The sequence below is a fragment of the Diplodia corticola genome (assembly GCF_001883845.1).
Source record: "Diplodia corticola strain CBS 112549 chromosome Unknown scaffold8, whole genome shotgun sequence".
Taxonomy (NCBI): Eukaryota; Fungi; Ascomycota; class Dothideomycetes; order Botryosphaeriales; family Botryosphaeriaceae; genus Diplodia; species Diplodia corticola.
This window is the reverse complement of record NW_017971487.1, coordinates 463,291-481,844: the sequence shown is the minus strand read 5'-3', so window position 1 is coordinate 481,844 and position 18,554 is coordinate 463,291. Positions and strand designations below refer to the sequence as shown.

General features: G+C 56.6%; 6 protein-coding genes across 6 annotated transcripts; 2 read left to right on the top strand and 4 right to left on the bottom strand.

Moving 5' to 3' along the window:
* Positions 1-1,293: 1,293 nt before the first annotated feature.
* BKCO1_8000161 (uncharacterized protein) lies at positions 1,294-3,177 on the bottom strand (the record flags this gene model as incomplete). Its single annotated transcript, XM_020279260.1, has 1 exon — positions 1,294-3,177. The coding sequence occupies one exon, from the start codon at positions 3,175-3,177 to the stop codon at positions 1,294-1,296; it is 1,884 nt and encodes a 627-aa protein (XP_020133316.1).
* A 969-nt stretch (positions 3,178-4,146) lies between these two features.
* BKCO1_8000160 (ubiquitin-protein ligase e3 component) lies at positions 4,147-10,618 on the bottom strand (the record flags this gene model as incomplete). The annotated part of the gene is made up of 2 exons (XM_020279259.1): positions 4,147-4,414; positions 4,467-10,618. 2 exons carry the CDS (start codon positions 10,616-10,618, stop codon positions 4,147-4,149), a joined length of 6,420 nt encoding a protein of 2,139 aa, XP_020133315.1.
* Positions 10,619-11,390: 772 nt separating this feature from the next.
* On the bottom strand, positions 11,391-11,954 carry BKCO1_8000159 (ubiquinol-cytochrome c reductase; the record flags this gene model as incomplete). The annotated part of the gene is made up of 4 exons (XM_020279257.1): positions 11,391-11,444; positions 11,497-11,545; positions 11,607-11,748; positions 11,810-11,954. The coding sequence occupies 4 exons, from the start codon at positions 11,952-11,954 to the stop codon at positions 11,391-11,393; spliced, it is 390 nt and encodes a 129-aa protein (XP_020133369.1).
* A 233-nt stretch (positions 11,955-12,187) lies between these two features.
* Positions 12,188-12,805, top strand: BKCO1_8000158 (rna binding protein pym; the record flags this gene model as incomplete). The annotated part of the gene is made up of 1 exon (XM_020279256.1): positions 12,188-12,805. The coding sequence occupies one exon, from the start codon at positions 12,188-12,190 to the stop codon at positions 12,803-12,805; it is 618 nt and encodes a 205-aa protein (XP_020133366.1).
* Positions 12,806-13,297: 492 nt separating this feature from the next.
* On the bottom strand, positions 13,298-14,059 carry BKCO1_8000157 (uncharacterized protein; the record flags this gene model as incomplete). The annotated part of the gene is made up of 2 exons (XM_020279255.1): positions 13,298-13,764; positions 13,813-14,059. 2 exons carry the CDS (start codon positions 14,057-14,059, stop codon positions 13,298-13,300), a joined length of 714 nt encoding a protein of 237 aa, XP_020133461.1.
* Positions 14,060-14,813: 754 nt separating this feature from the next.
* BKCO1_8000156 (flotillin domain-containing protein) lies at positions 14,814-16,414 on the top strand (the record flags this gene model as incomplete). Its single annotated transcript, XM_020279254.1, has 3 exons — positions 14,814-14,821; positions 14,872-15,321; positions 15,379-16,414. The coding sequence occupies 3 exons, from the start codon at positions 14,814-14,816 to the stop codon at positions 16,412-16,414; spliced, it is 1,494 nt and encodes a 497-aa protein (XP_020133462.1).
* Between the last annotated feature and the right edge of the window lie 2,140 nt (positions 16,415-18,554).

The window sequence follows — 18,554 nt, the reverse complement described above, 5'->3', positions numbered from 1 at the left end:
CACACAGACAGACCAGTCAGGAAAGTGGGGTTGTATGTAATGACTAGAAAAAGAGAATAAAAGAGGCGCGTGCGAAATGGCTTCGCGGGCCTTGGACCTTTTTTTGCCTCAATCGCGTGGCCGACCAACATAGTACGAAGACGACGAGATCTCCCGAGGTGCATGTTCCGCACTGCATCACTGTGAAGAAGATTTTCAAGTTACATTTGCACTGTGGTTGTGTTGTGGATATTGAGTCTGAATTGACGTCGTTGAAACTGTCCTCTTCCTCCTTTGGAAACCATCTCACTTGGCGAGACGGCAAGTTTGATATCGGTGACAGAAGCCAGCAAAAATGGAGGCTAGCGCAATTGGGCCAGGTAATCCCCACTCTCCAAGGACTACGATAACCGGCACAAAGTAGTCGAAGATTTACGCAGATAATAGAATGTTCAACAGTAGAAAGAAAGCCGAAAAGTAATTCCATCCTTTATGTAACTTATACCCAGACCCTAAGTGAGACCCGTACCATATCTCCTTACTCTAGAAAGTGAAAAGATGAGGGCATAAGAAAGATCGGCGAGAACCCGTCCAGCAATATTGCGCCTTTGCGTGAGCAGCATGTATGTAATTCTGTTTTGCCCTCCAATCCCATCCGGTGTTGTTGATGATGACGCCTGAACAGACAGCCCTCCGAGGTACTAGTATAACATGCAAAACTCAAACCCAAACGATGAAAGGAAAAAGAGAAGAGGAGAGGGAAAAGAAAACAGAGCAGAATTGACTGAGATGAGGATTGCGAGAAAGGGACGACAAGAGACCGAGCACTTCGTAACCGTTGACAATGAGCAGCATGAATATGGCTGCCTTGCCTGTCCGATGGTGAACAGGCGATGTGCGGTCAACGAACGGTGAAGGCCTTCTGTGGTTCATAAATAACACAGAGACCTTCCTAATGCTCACGCAGTAGTAACAAGACAACAAAAAAAAAGTCGATCTAAATCAAAAAGAGCAGAGCCGACACCATCATGAGAGAAGCTGCCGTGGAAAGTCGTTTTGAAGAGCACTTCGTTTCCATAAAGGGTATAGTGTTTCCCAAGATGACTCCAAAGAGAAGCAAAAGAGCAGAAGGACGGCATGGTTCATCAATGAACATGCAAACTGGAAGGCCGGACACCCCTCCCAAGAAGAAATGGAGTGGAATGGAGTGACGCGCAGTGGCAAACGCGGGCTCTCGTGTTGCTGCATTAGTGCACTACACGCCAAAACGCTTGGGTGCATGCAACGAAGAGGCAAGACGCAAGGTACACCGTTTCAAGTGTCCAACAAGTCCTCAACGTAGTCATCCAAGCTGATGATGCGGAACGCTTCTCCCCATTTCTGGCGGAATTCGCGTTTCTTGTAGGCGTTGCTGATGCCGGCTTGCCAGGAGACAAGCTCGACGCGCCACCCTTTCTTGAGTGCGCGCTCGACCATACGCATGAAGCCTTGGCTGTACTCAGCAGCCGCGGCGTCGCCGGTAGCCAGCACAATGGTGGAGGGTTTGTCGACATCGACAACGGATTCCAGCATCTTTAAGTGCAAAATCTCATCCACGCCCTGCTCAACCCATGCCTCCTTGGCCTTCAGGGTTGCTGCAGTGTTCGTTTCAGAACCACTGCCGCTGCCTTCGCCGCCACTAGAGGCACGGTGAGTGCCATGCTCACGAGCTTCGCGCTGACGGAAGTACTTCTGACGTTCAGTAAGCTCGCGAGCCTTGAACACCTTATCCAGGATGTTCGTCTCGTATCCAATCGACTTCGCCCGCTCGAAAGTGGGAATGGCGGGGAGTGAGCCCACAAGAACGCGTTTGGCAACCGGTCGGCGTCGCTCCATCAGCAAGACAAGAGCTTCGAAATCAATATCCTCGCGGCGAATGCGAGCCTGCACGGGGAGGCCACGCATCGTCTTGACGCAGTTTTGAAATCCAATGTGGATGTTGGAAAAGTCGATGAAGACATGAACGCCATCAGGCGCCTGTGTGTGGTTGACAAGCTGGGCAGGTTTGGCCAGCCAGTGCTTGTCTTCGCCAAAGTTGCGGATGAGAGTCAACAAGAAATGGAGGTTCCTGTCGTCCTTGTCGCGAATGGTCAAGGGATTCGAGTGCTGCTGTGAAGGAGACGTTCCGGCGCCTTGGAAATACAGCGGTCTCTGGTTCATTATGGCATCGAGATAACCGGACTTCATACCTACAGGTGCAGGGGAACTATAAGGAAGGGGTTCAGACTGCTTGGGCGGAGTGCGAGACTTGAGAGCATCGCGTTTCTTCACTGGAGAACTGGAATGTTTCTTCGATGGTTCGTCCTTGTCAGATCCGGAAAGCTTGAAGGGGATTGCAGAATCCTCGAGCTTCTTGGACTTCCTCGGAATATCAATGGGTTTCGAAGTAGAAGCAAACACGTGTGCGCCAGACTTGCTGGCGGCCTTGTGGGGTTCGGTGGAAGGAGCCGCATGTGGTGCAGGAACATCATTAATGTTTGAAGCCTGGGGAGTCAAATAGATCGCGCGCGATCGCAGGTCGTATCGAGGCTCAGGAACAGGGGTGCCCATGGTATGAAGACCAGCCCTGCGAGCTGGCGTGTGGGACTGAGCGTCACCTCCAGACTCAGCATCACTGATGGTCTTTGGCTTGGTCACCCGCTTCTCGGCTTCTTCGGCAGCGCGGCGAGCCTTGCGGTTTTCCCGCTTACGCCGAGTCTTGGTGAGACCGGGCAGGTCCTTGGCCGGAGCGTCGGACACGTCTGCGGCGGCAGTGCCGAAGACATCGTCGACGCCATTGGCGACGGTGTCCGGGTCATCTTCCTCGGAAGCGTGCCACTTTGGACCGTTGTCGGCTTGGTGGTAGGCAGCACCATCGGAAGCGTAGGCCTCCTTCTCCTTGTCGACACTCGGTTCGGAGGGCGGTGGAGTGAGGAGCGGGAGTTGGGGTGGCGGCGCGTCGTGCGGCACACCCAGAAATGTCCAGACCTTGTTGAAATCGCCGAGACCGCTGGATGGCTCGTCGGGGGCGAAAGGGTTTAGCTCGTCATGCTGAGGCCGGGAACGAAGAGCGGCAGGCTGCGGCTTGGGCGAGAGCGAGTTGATGAGGCTGAGGGCCTGGGAGAAGTCCCAAGGCGAGTCCTCCGGGGTTGGGGGCATGGGAAGAGTGGATTCAGTCATGTGGAATGTGCGAATCTATCGAAGTGAGGCAAGGAAACTGGGGGGAGCAGCGGTTAGCCTGCAAACAGTGAGGCATGGCGGTGGCGATGCGGATCGTACAATCTGGATTGGATGGTGTCGCCTCAAGGCGCGGGAACATCGTTGGATGCAGCAGAGTGCGGGCGAGTGTCTAGCAGAGGTTCATGTCTGCGAGCGGGAGCGATGTGTGAGTGAGGCGGGTGAGTTGGAGTGGCCAAAGGGTCGATGGGCGGCGGCGGGGATGGATGCAGCTCGGTCGCCTAGCAGCCATAACGCCGACTGCCGGTAATTTAAGAAAGATAATTAAGGGGGTATTTTACGATATTCAAGATTCTAGCTCAAATTTACCCGATACATGGTCAATCTAGTAATAGCTTGAGATCAAGGCTAGAATGGCCACAGGCCAAAGACAGGCCTTGGAAATATGATATGAGCGGTGTTTTAGTTATATATGAGCTGATCTCGAGTACCCCCTTGTTTACTTTACCGAATTACCAAGGTGCGGAGAATGCGGGCCGGTGCGCGCCGAAGTCATGACTCCCACTGCTTTGCCACAGTGTGACAGCGCATCTTCTGGACACTTCCCGTCTGTGTTGCTATTCTAGTTGCTGGCCCATCCCGCCACAGCCGCCTGAAGCGCGCTCCTCTCGTTTGCACCTCGTGTGATGCCGCCATTATTTCGCCCGTCGATCATCCGTTATTACCCTAGCCCGGCATGACGCCATGCACGTGGGCAATACAAGGGGCAGATCATCCTCATTCCCTGCCCTGTTATTTATCGATACTTCGATACCATATACATCAAATGAAAGCCCCGGGTGGATTCCCCGAATGAAAGCTCCGAATTGCACCAAAGCCACAAGCCCTGTGCTCAACTCCCTGCAATGCTTCCTGTTTCCAGCACTTCGATCCGTCATGCTGCCGACGAATGCCTTATCCAACCCACTCCAATCACATCGTTTCCCATCCTCCGTTATTGATATCCCCTTCCAGCTTCCGAGCAATGGTCGACGGCACTTGGTGGTTCAGCCACACGTTTCGGACCAGCGCGTCGTATCGCTTCTGGTGCAGGTAAAGCTGGTGTTGTCGCCGCAACGACATGTCCGTCTCGCCGTGCTTGTCCAGGTACGGCGCCGGGAACCAGCTGCCGCTCTGGTGGTGCGTGTAGAGCAGCATGCACTTGCGGATGTTGATGAACATGCCGACGTGACCGCCGCATCTGGGAACACATGTTAGACGCTAAACTCTCTAGACAACACGGAAATACTTACTTGGCCTGGTGCTGCATGCATCCACCCTTGCCTCCTTGCTTCATGCAGCAGACTGCCTGGCTGCAGAAGATCTCTCCGCAGAAGAGGCACACGCAGGGGTCCGTCAGCTCCTTATGAGGCACAGTCGGGCATTTGCGTTTGATTGCTTCGTCCGTAAGTGTGTCGTAGTTCTTCGGCAATCCGACCAGCTCGAAGATTGCCGGGTGGCTGAGAGTCAGCGGCCTCGCTGGAGGACCGGACCGCTTACTCTCGCGATACAACGCCCAGTGCTTGATCCAACCTGACGCAATCGACCGGATGATCATGCTTGCTGGTCCGTCGGCAAGGTACGTGTCGAACACCTCGTCCAGTGAGGGAAGCCGCAGTGCCTTGGAAAGCCGTTGCAGTTCAGGCTCCTTGGCCGAGTCGTATCCGGCATCGGGAAACTCTATGCCGTAACGAACGTGCAGAAGGATTACAGCCTTGCGCACGAAGGGCAACGCATAGGCTGAAACCAGCACACGCAAGTACTGCAAGAACCGGATGTTCTCGGCGTCAAAAAGCGACATGACCCTCTGAGCCCCTTGTCCTGCATCGTTGAATATGACCGCTTCCTCATTGTCCAAAACGATGCGCTTCACAAACGCCGAGAAGACTTCCATTTGCTCTTGACCAAGGCTGGCCGCGTGGTCCCTGTAGATGTTCTCATCGCCCACGGGAGCCTTTGCAAGCGCTTCCGGATCAGCGAGGACAAACACTGTTATGGCCTTGACAATCTCAGCAAGATAGCAGAGCCGCATGACGTGGTGGACGTCAAGGTGAAGCGAAGGTACAAGACAGACAGAACTCTCCGCGAGAAACACGAATGGGTCCTGCAAGAAGAGCGGAGGAACCGATTTCGTCGGAGGTGCCGGCTCTTCCACGAGCGGGTGGCCAAACATCAGTTGCTGGAGCTGGCGATTCTGGCTGTCCAGGAACTCCGTGTTTGTTCTGTTTTTCCCTTGGTAATGCATGCCTCCAACGGCGAGATAAGACGTGACAGTCTCAGACAATACCCGGAGATGCGTGAGCGAGTGCTCCGAGATCTTGTCCAACAACGTGCAACCCACATCGGATTCGGTGCCCCGCTGAGCGATCTCTGCTGCGGCAATGGAGAAACCGAGGGACTTGGCAAGCGTGTCGGTGTAGGTCAGGTCCTCGGAGGCAAGAAGAGAGCTGTGGCCATGCGAATGGGAATATCTTGTCTGCAGCATGTTTGCTCGCATCGTGTCTCGCAAGCGCCGGTATATGGAGAAGAGCTCCAGAGGCGGCGTGGCTTGCAGAGCGGGAGCGGTTGCCTCGGGCGCCCCGGTGACGACAATTGGCACAAAATCCCCCTCTTGTGGTCGCTCGTAGATGTTAGGCAGTGGAAAGGCACGGGGAGCTGAGCTTTGCGTCGACGGTGCAGCAACCGTCACAGGCCCAGGCCGAGACAAGTCGGACAGCCGAGACGAAAGAGGAGCAATCATCTTCTCTGTGCCATAATCGAGAAACATGTTGTGCTGCCGTATGTAGGCGGGGGGGATATCTCCACCCGCGCGCTCAGGGTCTTTGTCAAGCTTGGAAATCTGGACACTGACGTGAGACTCAAGCCATGTATCAAACGGTATCTCGGGCTCTAGAACACCAGGATAGGTGATGGTCTTGCTCTCCCAGATGATTGGTAGAAAGGCGTTCCCGAGCGCCTTGCAGAGGGGACACATGAATTCCTTAAACTCAGGACGCTCCGGGTGTTGCCGTGCGATCTGGTTTACGTGCCTACGGTGTGTTGCCGTATTGTAGACCTCGAAGCAAGAATAATGCATGATATGCCCACAGCCGGTGCTGACCGGGCCTCTCTTGTTATGAGAGCAGGGGAATCCTTTGCCCAAATCCTGACGCTCGGTCAAGACGGTCTTCCCCTCAAAGGTTGTCTTTTGGACAGTCTTGCGGTTCTTCCCAGAAACACCGAAAGGTCTGATATGCTCAGCAGAACGGTCCAAGTCCACTGGTGTGGTAGCAACCTCAGACAGCCAGTCAGGATCCTGTACGTTCGTCTGGCGCAAAATCCCACTCTCAGTAACAAAGGCAAATGTGCCATACAGCCTTTGATCGTTGGTTTCCTCTTGGCACAAGATGCAGGTGCCCGAAGGGTACTTCCAAGTTTTGTCTTCTTGAACAGCGGGTGTATCAAAATCTTCTTCTTCATCGCTCAAGTCGACTCCCCAATCGATGGCCTGATTAGCCATGAAGTTGGACTGTTGTTCCTTGAATTGTGCCATGACTCGTGCCTGCCTTTCGAGAGCCTGTCTCTTTTTCACTTCCTTGTCTTGAGCGGCGGCTGCAGCCGGAGATGCAGTGTCCATACGATCGACTGGCACCGCATTCTCAAACCCGATCGGCTGTCGCTGTTGGATACGCGACAGGATCAGACGAATCTTCGGTTCGCAGGCCTTGAACTCTTCTTTGTCCAACAAGGCGCGGAGCAAGGAAACGATTGTATCCTGTTGCTGGAACCCGGGAATGGGAGAAAAATGCTTTGAAAGCGCAAAGAGTGTGAATGATCCCGACGGGTCCTCCTCGCCTCCATAAGCCGCAAATTCACCCAACTCCTCGTCGACCACCACAATGATGAGTTGCAGTACGAATTGAACAAATGCTTCCAGCCTTGTCGTGGGGATGTTGGGTGTGACGGCCGGAGAGGCCAGCGCATAGCCGAGGAAGTAGTAGATGAACTGGGCAAACATGGGAAGTTTGGTGAAACAAGCCAGGTCTTTGAAAATGCCGCTCCGAATCCGGGGGAGCTTGGGCTCAAAAACGATGCTTGCTGGGTCCTTTCCACTCTTCTTCGCCATGTAATTCTTGTAGATGTTCTCGGCTTCCTCGCGGCTGTTCCTGTTGTAATGAGCAATATACGGATCGATATCCTCAATGTACTGCTCCTTCAAGGTGAAAGTTCCAGAGTCTGAAAGACCTTCCGGTGCCCTGAACAGAGTCATTTCCTTGAGTATGTCACCGAACTCGTCATAGTCTTGTAATCTTTCGGAAAAGCGCTGGGTGAGATCCGAGTACGCCATCGGCTTGAAGCAGAGCGTGTGTGCGATGTCGCGACGAGCGGCTGCTAGAAAGGGATTGGGAGAGTCATCAGGTGGCAAGAGGGATGATCGGTCGCTCAAGAGGATGATGAGTAGGTGAATGAAATCCTCAGCCACGTCGATGGTCTGAAGATCTTCGTACCCCGGCCGCACTGCGTAATCACCCCTTGCCCAGTTCGTCATGCCGAATCTGTCAATCATCTGGGCGAAGAATTGTGACAGCGGACAGATGACCAAGCCAATCTGTAGGAGGAAAATATCGCGCTGGTGGGAATTGTCCCTCTGGGTGACCCCGCGGTAAGTTGTCATTTGGTGACGCAGGGTAATGCCGTTCCTGACCCACATGCCAGCCCTCATCTGTGCCAGCCAAGCGCACACCCTGAGAGGGAAGTCGAAGAGCGCAAGGAGAAACTCATCAGGCTGACAGTCAGGAATATGTGCCCGTGGGGGCGAAGGATAGTCCCTGAGCTCTTGCACAGAAAACAGCAGCAGCCCCAGGAGCTGCTCGCGCGGCATAGCCTTTCCGCGGTCGATCAACCACGATAGAGTGTAATGCAGAGCGTGATGGAAACTCATCGGCTCCCTCTCGACCACAAAATCGACGACTCTGTACTTGGGCCAGTTGTAAACGGGGCCCACGGCGTCTGCTTCGAAAGTATCCAGAGTCTTGAAAGTTGTCTCCTTCTTCAATTCCGCTTGATTGAACCGTTTACGTTCGGATCCCATGGAATTGATGATGACAATCTTCGCCGTTGTACGGATCGCGCGGCACACGTTCGACAGGTCTGGGTCCCTTTCGGACATGAAAGACTCGGAAAACTGACGGCAGAGCTTGTTGATTTCCCGCGTGATGAGCGAGGCGCTGATCCAAGCATCCGTCTCGTACTCGATGTGCTCTCCAACAGCGCGCACGTTCGGACAGATGCCCTGATGCAATTTGACGAGATCGAGGAATTGCAGAAGATAGCGGTTCTCCTGGCATATCTTCTCCTGCACGTGCTCGGAGCCCAGGAGATACTTCATGTCCAGGAAAAAATGGTACATGCGGCGGTTGGTGACAGCGCCTGCCTCGAAGGCGAGTGTGGCCATCGGATTGACATCAGAGGGGTACCCCACTTGGCGCGATGTCAGGAATGTGTAGAGGATTGCCATCAGGTTGGTCAGGAAGTTGCCCCGTTCCACCACTTCTGAAGTAATTGATGGAGTCGTCAACATTTGCAGCGACAGGTTGATGATGGAATGGTCCGGCTCGCGGTCAGCAATCAAGTAAAGCTGAGCAAGCGTTGTGTAGAGAGCTGCAAACCGTAGTCCCAGAATCCGCTTGAAGTACGGGATCGTGACTACCGTGCTGATGAAAACATCCCGAATGTCGATGCGGACTTTCTTCCACATGCGGAGGTCGTAAAGGATCATGAAATCGAGACGAACTCGTTGCCAAAGGTCCTCGTGGACGGGGATGTTTGCTCGCATGTGATATCCTTCGGGCTTTTCTTGCCAGTATTTGGCGGGGCGAGGAGGTCGCAACGTTCTGGTCTTGATCTTGGGCGTTTTCGGTACCTCCATTGTCGGCGTTTCTTCAAACATGTTGTCGAAGGCTAGAGATTCACCGTCAGAGTCTGCTGGAGTGTGGATCTGGTCTCGCCTGCGAGGTGCTGGGGGCGGTGGTGGAGGAGGCGGGTATCCTGCAAAAGTTGCCTCCGATGCCTCAAGACTGTCCATACCATCTGAGCCATCCATGTCCACATCACCATCTCCTTCTTCTCCCAGAATCCGGTCAACCTCCATTTCCTCGTCTTCTGGATCCACGGCATCATCGTCATCATCCTCCCAGTTGTCATCTTCGTCGGAATCGAGGTCTCTCACAGCCGTCCGTCTGCCCCGGGGGAGTATGCGGCCGTAGATCATGCGGAGTTCGTCCTCGGCATCTTCGGCCTCGTGGTCGTCGATGCCATCACGCCCGATCTTTGCGTGATGGGCCTCGCTGCCCATACGCCATGGCTTGAGCATCTCCTCACAGATGACGTTGCGGAGGATGGAGTTGTCCGGGCCCACGCTGCAGCCAGAAATGTCCGAGATCCACTCCACTATGGATTCGCACATCTGCTCCCGGAAAGTGTCCCGTGCGGACCGGATTGTAACCGTGAGCTTGATCTCCTCGATTATTTTTGCCATCCGGAGAAGGTCCTTGACGTCGGTAGAGTATATGATGACGCTGCGGCCGATGTCATCGACTTCGTAGGCCTTGTCTCGACCAAATCTTTGTGTCTGCTTACATGCTCGAGCAAGCTGGTTCTCGACATCCATGACGGTGTGCTTCTCGTCGTTCCAAAGAACCAGGACGAATTCTTGATCGGCTTCTGAGACCTCGACGCCTCCATACCATTTTGATGTGAGGCGGGATAGCCGTTCGTCCTCGCGGATAGACTCCTCCGTCTTGGGGAGGCGGAGTTGCTCCGGGGAGCAGGAGAAGACATCGCAAAGGTAGTCGAGCGCGCGTGCGATGGTCGTCCGCATAGCGTTAGTAAGCTCTTCTGGTAGTGATGGGGGCTCCTTTGCCTTTCCCGCCGCTTTCGACTCAAGCCCGGGCAGCGCGGTGTGGATGTTGCAATGCACCGGCCGCACCCAAGCCTCGGGGTCGCCGCAGTCGCAGCAACCAGAGTTGCCCGGCGAGATGCTAACATAGACGAGGTGCCCCTCATGGTCTGATGCGTCAAAGCACTTGGCGCACAGGACGCACGTGTCGTCCACTGTGCACGTCTTGCACCTGTAGGTTGCCTCGCCACTCTTGAAAATGTGCCCGCACGGGTGGCCTCTTGCAGCCTCGGTGTACTCGGCACCCTCAACGGCGCCCTGCGCGTCTCGTAGACTCCATGCTGTGTCCGGGCTGGGCTGGCCCTGCGGAAAGAAGAGGTGGAGATAGTCGTCTCGGTTCGCAGCGAGCGAGCGAAACAGGGTCGCTAAGACGGCGCGGCGGGCGGCATCGGTGTAGCGGTTGTCGAAGGTCTTGGGGAGATCTCGAAGCTGTTTGCAGAGTTGCTCTTCCAGGGTGGACACGAGCATTTTGCTCGAGCAGCGGTAGCTTTCGTCGAGCTTCGATGGAGGATGTGGGGTAGGCGATCGTCACGGCTGGGCGCTCGCAGGACAACGACGGAGAAACTCTTGGGAAGGCGGTCAGGTGAGTTTCAGACGCATGGGATCGTATTCATGACATCGTTAAAGCAAAGTGGCGGGAGTGTCGCAGGAGGACGGGTGGGTCTGAGAGGTGGAAGGTAGGGTTGCGGGCTGCAGGTCAACGCGGCGCGGCGGCGTGGGTCGCGGAGACCGTCGCGCTCAGTCGCTTCCGGAGGCAACCCGACCACTTGCGTCACAGCATTTGTGCCTCATGTAAGCACTTCACACCAAAGCAAGCACGCGCCTTCACACTGCATGACGAAAGAAGCTGACCCACGGCAATCCTTTTGTGTGGGCTTTGGAAGAAGATATCCGCATTTAGATGCACGTTCAGACAGCTCATCTTTATGGGTGTTGGAAGAAGACGTCCGAACCAATCTTCCTCTGTGGATGCTTGATAGAACATGTCCGGATACAGATGCGAGGGCTAAAGCCGTGCAAGCAGGTGCCTCTACTCTCCCGCGGCTTCCTCAGTCGAATCTACACGGAAGCCGGGGTGCACTGCCGAGATGGACAAAGAAAAGGATGCGTTTCAGGCCATCATCGTTGGCCGGTCTAGGCGTGTTATACACAATGTACAGCGTGCACCCTTCAGCAAATCCAAGGGGATATCTTGACGCTCTTTTGATTCGCCCTGCTCCATGCTCCACAGACGCCTCCCCTACTCGTCGTCGCTGGCCTCGACATACTTGTGCTTGATGTCCTTCCACTGGCGCTGCTCCAATCATCAGCAACCTCTCCCCAGATGGCGCGAGCATGGCACTTACGCCCTTGTTGACGCTGTCCCAGATCTTGTCCGAGGCGGAGTCGAACGACCTGTCCCATCCATCAGCGGCCTGCTCCTCTTCCCAACGCACAACCGTCGCATCAAACGTACATCTGGACCGCAAAAGCGCCGACGAAGACGGTGGTCAAGAAGACGTAGTTCCTCTTGATGAGGGAGCTGAGGCCGGGGTTAGCGGGAGCGTCGCGGGCGTACGGGAGCGCGAGAAAACTTGCTTGTAGACGGACGAGGCAATCTGCAATTGGCACGTCAGCTGCATGCGCAGAGGGTGTTGCTTGGCAGCCAGAGGTACTTACGCCGGACATTGTGACTGCGCAGGGTCGGAGAGGGCGTGCGGAGGGGCGGTGGTGGTTGCGCTGAGGTGGAATCGCAGGTTGACGCTGGAGGCCGCCGGAGAAGCGAATCGGCTCGAAGCGCGGCGAGCGAGGCCCGCGACCCCATTGGCTGCCGCCGTCCCTTCGGAGCTTCTGAGCTTTCCTGCGCAACTTCACATCAGTCCCACTTCACCACCGCTCCGCGCGTACCACCCTCCCGCCAGGCCAGCAATTGCCCGGGTCTTGATCACTGTGCCACCTCGAGAACATTGCCCGTCGAATCGAGCCGCAGCTCACATATTGGCCCGCACTTTCCCGCCGTCTCACTCCATCCCGGCCCGGCCCACCCTGAGCTTCGCAATGCCTTCCGACGAGAAGAAGCCTTCCCGCTCTGGCGCCATCACCTCTTCCAGCGGCGAGCGCCACATTCCCTCTTCCACCCGTGCCGACGGCTCGGTCCGCAAGGAGATACGCATCCGCCCTGGCTACCGGCCTCCTGAGGACATCGATGTCTATAGGAGCAAGACGGCCCAAGCATGGAGAGACAGGGGCAAAGCGGGTGTTCCAGGCGCCGATTCCACAGACTCAAAACCAGCGACCCAGAGTGCTTCTGCCAACAAAAATGCAAAGAGACGGGAGGCCCGCAAAAAGGCCGCGGCGGCCGCTGGTGCTGGTGAGGGTGATGACGGAGACAAGAACGAGCCAAACCCCACCGAGGAGACGTCTTCTGCTGCTCCCACCGCTGCTCCCGCAGAGCAGCAAAAGGACCCCGAAGCTGAACGGGAGAAGGAGGCTAAGAAGCTGGCCAAGAAGCTGCGTCAGGCCCGGGAGCTAAAGGACAAGAAGGACAAGGGCGATTCACTGCTCCCCGAACAATTCGAAAAAGTTATTAGGATCAGCGAGCTTGTCCGTCAGCTCGACAATCTCGGTTTCGACTCCAATGGCGAGAAGAAACAGCAAGAAACCGAAAAGACATGACGTCCCGCACACATCGAAGCCCTTTCCTGAAGCCTTACAGGCACCTGGACAGCATGCCTGGTGCTTGAACCCCCGTAAAAGTTCATGTAATACGAATCTTGGGGCCATGTACCGGACGAGAACATGAATGATGGAGCTACGAGCATCAATGAGGACATGAGGACCATGATAGCGGGCCTTGCTGAAAACGACAGGTACCTAGAGCCTCTCGTCTATTGGTAGACGTAGGTTCAGATTGAAATTAGACACGGACTTAGAGCAGTCACAGTCGATTCGTATACACCAACATCGATATCACATGCGCTGTTGGAGAAGGCCGATTGCACCCTACACAATCTACTTCCAGCAGATACTTGTCGCACATGGCAAACAATCGACCGGAATCTCATTGAGACATGCACTAGAAAAGAAAAGAAAAGAAAAGAAAAGAAAAATATGACTGCAAAGCTCGTCGGAAAACGTATAATCATGCCCAGACCTGTCCCGCCCATTTCAAAGGCCGGCAACAACCCGTACAACCACGGCTGGCCGGTCAATGGTTTCGTATAGCCCGAAGTCGGACACGGTCCGGAAGCAGATTTGCTCAAGTGCTACTCTGGCGTGAAGTCCACTTGCAGGCTGCTCGGCTACCGTCTCGGCTGCGCGCTCAACATTCTGGCCAGATGATGTCCTACCCGATAAGCCTTGTTTCCTCAGTAATTTTCGGCTTTTGGGTGCAGTGGACACATCGACTGGCGATGCTGAAGCGGGAGAGCTTGGCTGGTCTTGGGTAGGGACCGGGGCGAACGGCGCCGTTGCAAGCGTACCCTGCAAAGTCCTCCGAAACTCCTCGACAACTCCTGGTTGATGCCAGAACTGTGTTTTGTTGAGCGGCCCCTTCAAGCGCACCTGTTGAACTGTCTCGTCGGAAGCAAAGCCCACCAGTTCCAAAGCCACGCTGCCTTTCGCATCACCAAAGTCTAGCCACGTCAGATGGCTGAGAAGGCCAAGGGATCCCGGTGACTTACCGAATTCTGAGACTGGTTTCTCAGGCACCGCATCGGACGGAATCAGAGCTATTGTCGTGTTCGCTATGCCATATATTGCCTGCTCCTCGATTCTGGGATAGACGATAGCATCGACGATTTCTCGCATGTGTTGTGCTCGGACACTAGTCAAGTGGTCGATGATGTGCTGGCCGCCGCTTGCAGACGGACGATCTGGGAAAGATTGTTCATAGCTCGGGGGGAGGAAATCGGACTTCTCGGACGACATGGCGGGTGGTGATGAGGCGGGGAAATTCGCGCAACGAGGCGATACCGCAGTCTTGGTTGGTCGAAACAATTGGCGCTGACTCCACGCATGCAGCTGTGACTGGCTTCGGGCAGCCGGTGGGGAAGGCGGTATTCAAGACTGCCTCGGGCGAGGATGCAGGCGGGAGCGCAGGCAGCAACAGGGCGGCAAGGCGCAGCTCCTGCTGGAGACTAGAGCGTCGCGCTGTCGGCTAAAACGGACACTGATGTTGAGCAAGGGCTACCTGTGTTTGGATAAGGCCGGTCATATGAGGTCAGGCCAGGGCTGACTTGCGGGTCCCAAGACGGGAACCACGGCATCCCGAAGACCAACAGCACACCGGGCGCTTTTAAAGGCCGGTAATGTCTGCCTTGGGGCTTTGAGCAGGTGACAATCGACTCTCGAAGGATGGGGCTGTACGGCACCCCAGGCCCGAAGCGGCTAGCCTCTATTCCAAGAGCGGTTAGGCGGCCTTGGAAGCCCTCGACGAAGCGGAGGCACTGTAGACATGGGACAAAGAATCGCCCCGTACGAGGAATAATGCTGAGAGCCGAACCGAAGTTGGCTATGCAGGGCCTGCGAGCCTATCCCAACCCCACGGGCATCAGCCCAGCCCGCGTTCGGAACCGTCGTTCGCTACCACACGAGTGCGTATATATAAAGCGGCGCCATCCCCAATCTTCGTGCAACCTCTCAACGATATCACTTTGGAGAATCCATCAGTCCACTAGTCAAGATGCCGTGGTAAGCTCCCTTCGTCCCCAGACCCTCGAATGCTAACATGCTCCAACCAGGTATCATGTGGCCGACCCCAACTCGTACCTCGTCATTACCGGCATTGGTATTGACGGGGTCAGGATTGCGAAGAAGGCCTTCGTCTATCCGCTCCAGAAGCACATCACCATCTCGGTCACGCCCTTCGACTTTTCCATGTCCCTGACCGCCATGACGGTCGAAAAGCTCAAGTTCTCGCTTCCTGCCGTCTTCACCATCGGACCCGAGGACACAATCGCATCCATGACCAAGTATGCCGTGCTCCTCAGCGGCGAGTCTGACGGCAAGGGCGTACGCAGCATCGAGGCCGGCCGCAGTCACGTGCAGGACATCGTCAAGGGCGTCATCGAGGGCGAGACCCGATCCATCGTGTCGACCATGACCATGGAAGAGCTCTTCTCCGCCCGCAAGGTCTTCAAGCAGAAGGTGATTGAGAACGTGCAGAGCGAACTGGATCAGTTTGGCCTGAGGTCAGTGGAAGAGAGTCTCCCAAGGGTGGAGAAAGCGATTGGTTGACAGTCAAGCAGGATCTACAATGCCAACGTCAAGGAACTGCAGGACACGCCCGGCAGCGAGTATTTTGCCTACTTGAGCCGCAAGGCGCACGAGGGTGCCCTCAACCAGGCCAAGGTGGACGTGGCGGACGCGCGCATGCGCGGCGAGGTCGGCGAGGCCGAGAAGCAGGGCAAGACGAAGCAGGAGATCGCCAAGATCCACGCCGCGACGGCCGTGCTGGAGACGGAGCGCAAGGGCGAAAAGGCCCAGGCGGACGCGAAGCTGACGGCCAAGGAGATTGAAATCGAGCAGAGCCTCAACCTGGCCCGCATCGACGCCAACCGCGCGGCCGAGAGCCGCGACACGGAGCTGCAGCGCGACCTCGAGCGCAAGCGCGCGGAGATGGAGCTGGAGCGGCAGCGCGCGACGACGGTGACCAAGGCCAAGATCGAGCGCGAGTCGGCCCAGCAGCGCGCCGATGCCGCCTTGTACGCCCAGGAGAAGTCGGCCGACGGCGTGCAGTACCAGCAGCGTGTCGACGCCGACGCCGCCTACTACAAGGTGACCAGGGAGGCCGACGCCGAGAACCTCAAGCGCCAGCGGGAGGCCGACGCCGACTTCTATGCGCAGACCAAGGAGGCCGAAGCGGCCTTCATCGCGCGCCAGCGGGAAGCCGAAGGTCTGAAGGAGATGGCGGCGGCGTACGGCGAGCTGGCCAAGGTTCTGGGCGGGCCTCCGGGCTTGCTGCAATACATGATGCTCCAGACCGGCACATATGAGAACCTCGCGCGCGAGAACGCGCGTGCCATCAACGGCCTGCAGCCCAAGATCAACGTCTGGAACACGGGCGCCCAGGGCGAGGCGGCGGCCGACCCCACGGCGCCCATCAGGAACCTGTTCCAGAGCCTGCCCCCGCTGCTCAGCACCATCAACGACCAGACGGGCATCTCGCCGCCCAGCTGGCTGGCGTCCATGGGCGGGCAGCAGCAGGATCAGGCAGCCCAGCAGCAGCAGAAGCAGCAACAAGATGCGTTGGTAAAGCAGAAGAAGGTGACGAACGGTCGGTAATGGCGCACTCCCATACGTTTCACGTTGCGTTGTCATTCGTTTGATCGCTTTCTCTTCGTTGTTCGACTACCTATTCCCCCTCGGCGACATGCCCGGCATTTGTTAGACTTTTGGATGGATGATCTCGGCGTTATTTAGGTCTATTGTTACGTGTCATGGTAAATGCATTGATATGATTATCTGACTGAAGGCGTGCGCTTCCTCTTGCTTCGAGAGGCTTGTCTTGCTCCGAGAGGCTTGAGCCTTGGAAGCGTAACTCGGCATTCGCAGCAAGCAAAAGACGGAATCGTGTGCAAAGGCTTGGTTGACGTTGGGCGAAGCACTTCTCACGAGTCCGGATTAGGAAAAGACAATCTCCGTTTCGGGACAGGCGGTCGGCCGCAGCGTCGCGGTTCGTTATCAAGCATCATTGCGTGCTTTGGGTTCGAGGGCAACTGCCGCTCCGGATTTAGAAGCATGCACTGACAATACCGTCGAAGCTTCCAAAGTGCGAGCCGTCGTGTATCTACAAATGTCCCGGGGGGGTGTCGGAGTCGGAGCCAAGGGCGAGACTGAGCTTTAATTTCTCCGCGGCTGGCGGGACCAGAGCCCGATCAGCCTTCCACAGGGTGCCACCCGTGCGTTTTTATGAGCGACGGGCGCGAACGTGCTGATGGCGCATACGCAGCCGCCAAGGGCGAGGACGTGGGGGGGCTGATTGGGGACTCGGGGGAGGCAGAGGCGAGTCAAGATAGCCGACGTGAGGCGAGCGGTAATGTCAATCCGTCGAAGCCTATTTCACGCCAACCCGCTAGCCCAGCCGCCATCTTCAACGACACGCTTGCATTGCCTAGCGTCCGCTCGGATAGGCTCGGATAGTTCGCGTACGCTGTGCGTCGGGCTCGCTGCCTTGCGCTCGCAATTTCAAACTCAGCCGCACCGTATAGGTATGTACCATGCAAGAAGAGCCCGACGTGGAACGGGTGGAAAGAAAAGAAAACGGCCGTTGAAGGATGCAGGCGGTGACGGGGAGGCTCGTGGGCTCCAACTGCCGGTGGGCGCTGATCACAATCCCGCCCACAAACCAACGAAGGCCCGACAAATTAATACCTACGTCCATCTGCACATCCAGAAACTTCTCCTTATGCGCACAGCACAAAGCACGACAGCCCTGCGCCCACGTTTTGCGCGCATCGCAGATCGACAGCCGGTCGGCAAATGCAACTGTGCCGGGTGCGTGGGTTTGCACTATCGGCGACTAGTAGTTGCGATGCAATCGGAACTCATGCCTGCTGCAGTAGTAGGTACGGATCCGTAGAGAGTTGGCTTTTGCCATGCATGCCGTGTTCCCTGCGAACCCTGCGAACGAACCCTCGCATCGATCATTCGTCTCGTCAGACGAGCGAGCGCAGGACGGGGGCCGCGGCCTGCCTGTCCCAAGACGCTCGAACCAGCAGCTGATGAGGATAGGTACCGATGCTGCGACAGATTCGCGGCCTCCGTTGGATGCAAACCGCAGACGGCGGCGGTGCAGGACATGAAACAGCACCGCACCGGGCCCGCCGCGGACAGTGGGCGGCGGCAGTGGCCATGCGTCGCCGGGTGAAACAAGATTGCTCAGCCGAAGCAGAAGGAGCAAAGGCCAGAGGGAGGACGGCTGCCGGGTGTGACGAGAAGTCGAGGCAGGGGGGCGGCGTGCGTTGCGGACGTTGGGGCGGGCAGATCGCGCGGGCTTGCCGGCTTGACGGCTTGTGGAGCCCTGACGAGCCTTGCTTTTTCTTGCGGCCGGCGGGCTCTGTCCCGGACGAGGGGCGTTCGCGCCCGCAGGGGTGCTTCATATGGGACTAGGTAATCAAAAGAGCGTGGACGGGGGGGCCCCTGCGGCGCGTATCGTGAATCTCGCTGCGCCCCGTTGCAGTGTGATGCAATCGGACGTCACCCCAGCGGGTGTCGGGCTGGCCGGAAAGGAGCACAGGAGATGCAGGTGCGTGGGCACGGTTGGCCGGGCTCGCCTTGGGCAGTATTGGCGACCAGGGGGTGCGGGTCCCCCGGGCAGAAGGATTCGGGAACACATCTCGCATCGACCGGGGTGTTTGTCTGGATTCGAGAAGACCAAGCCAGCGTCAACGGCGAACTCTGCGCGAAATTTGGGTCGGCTTTC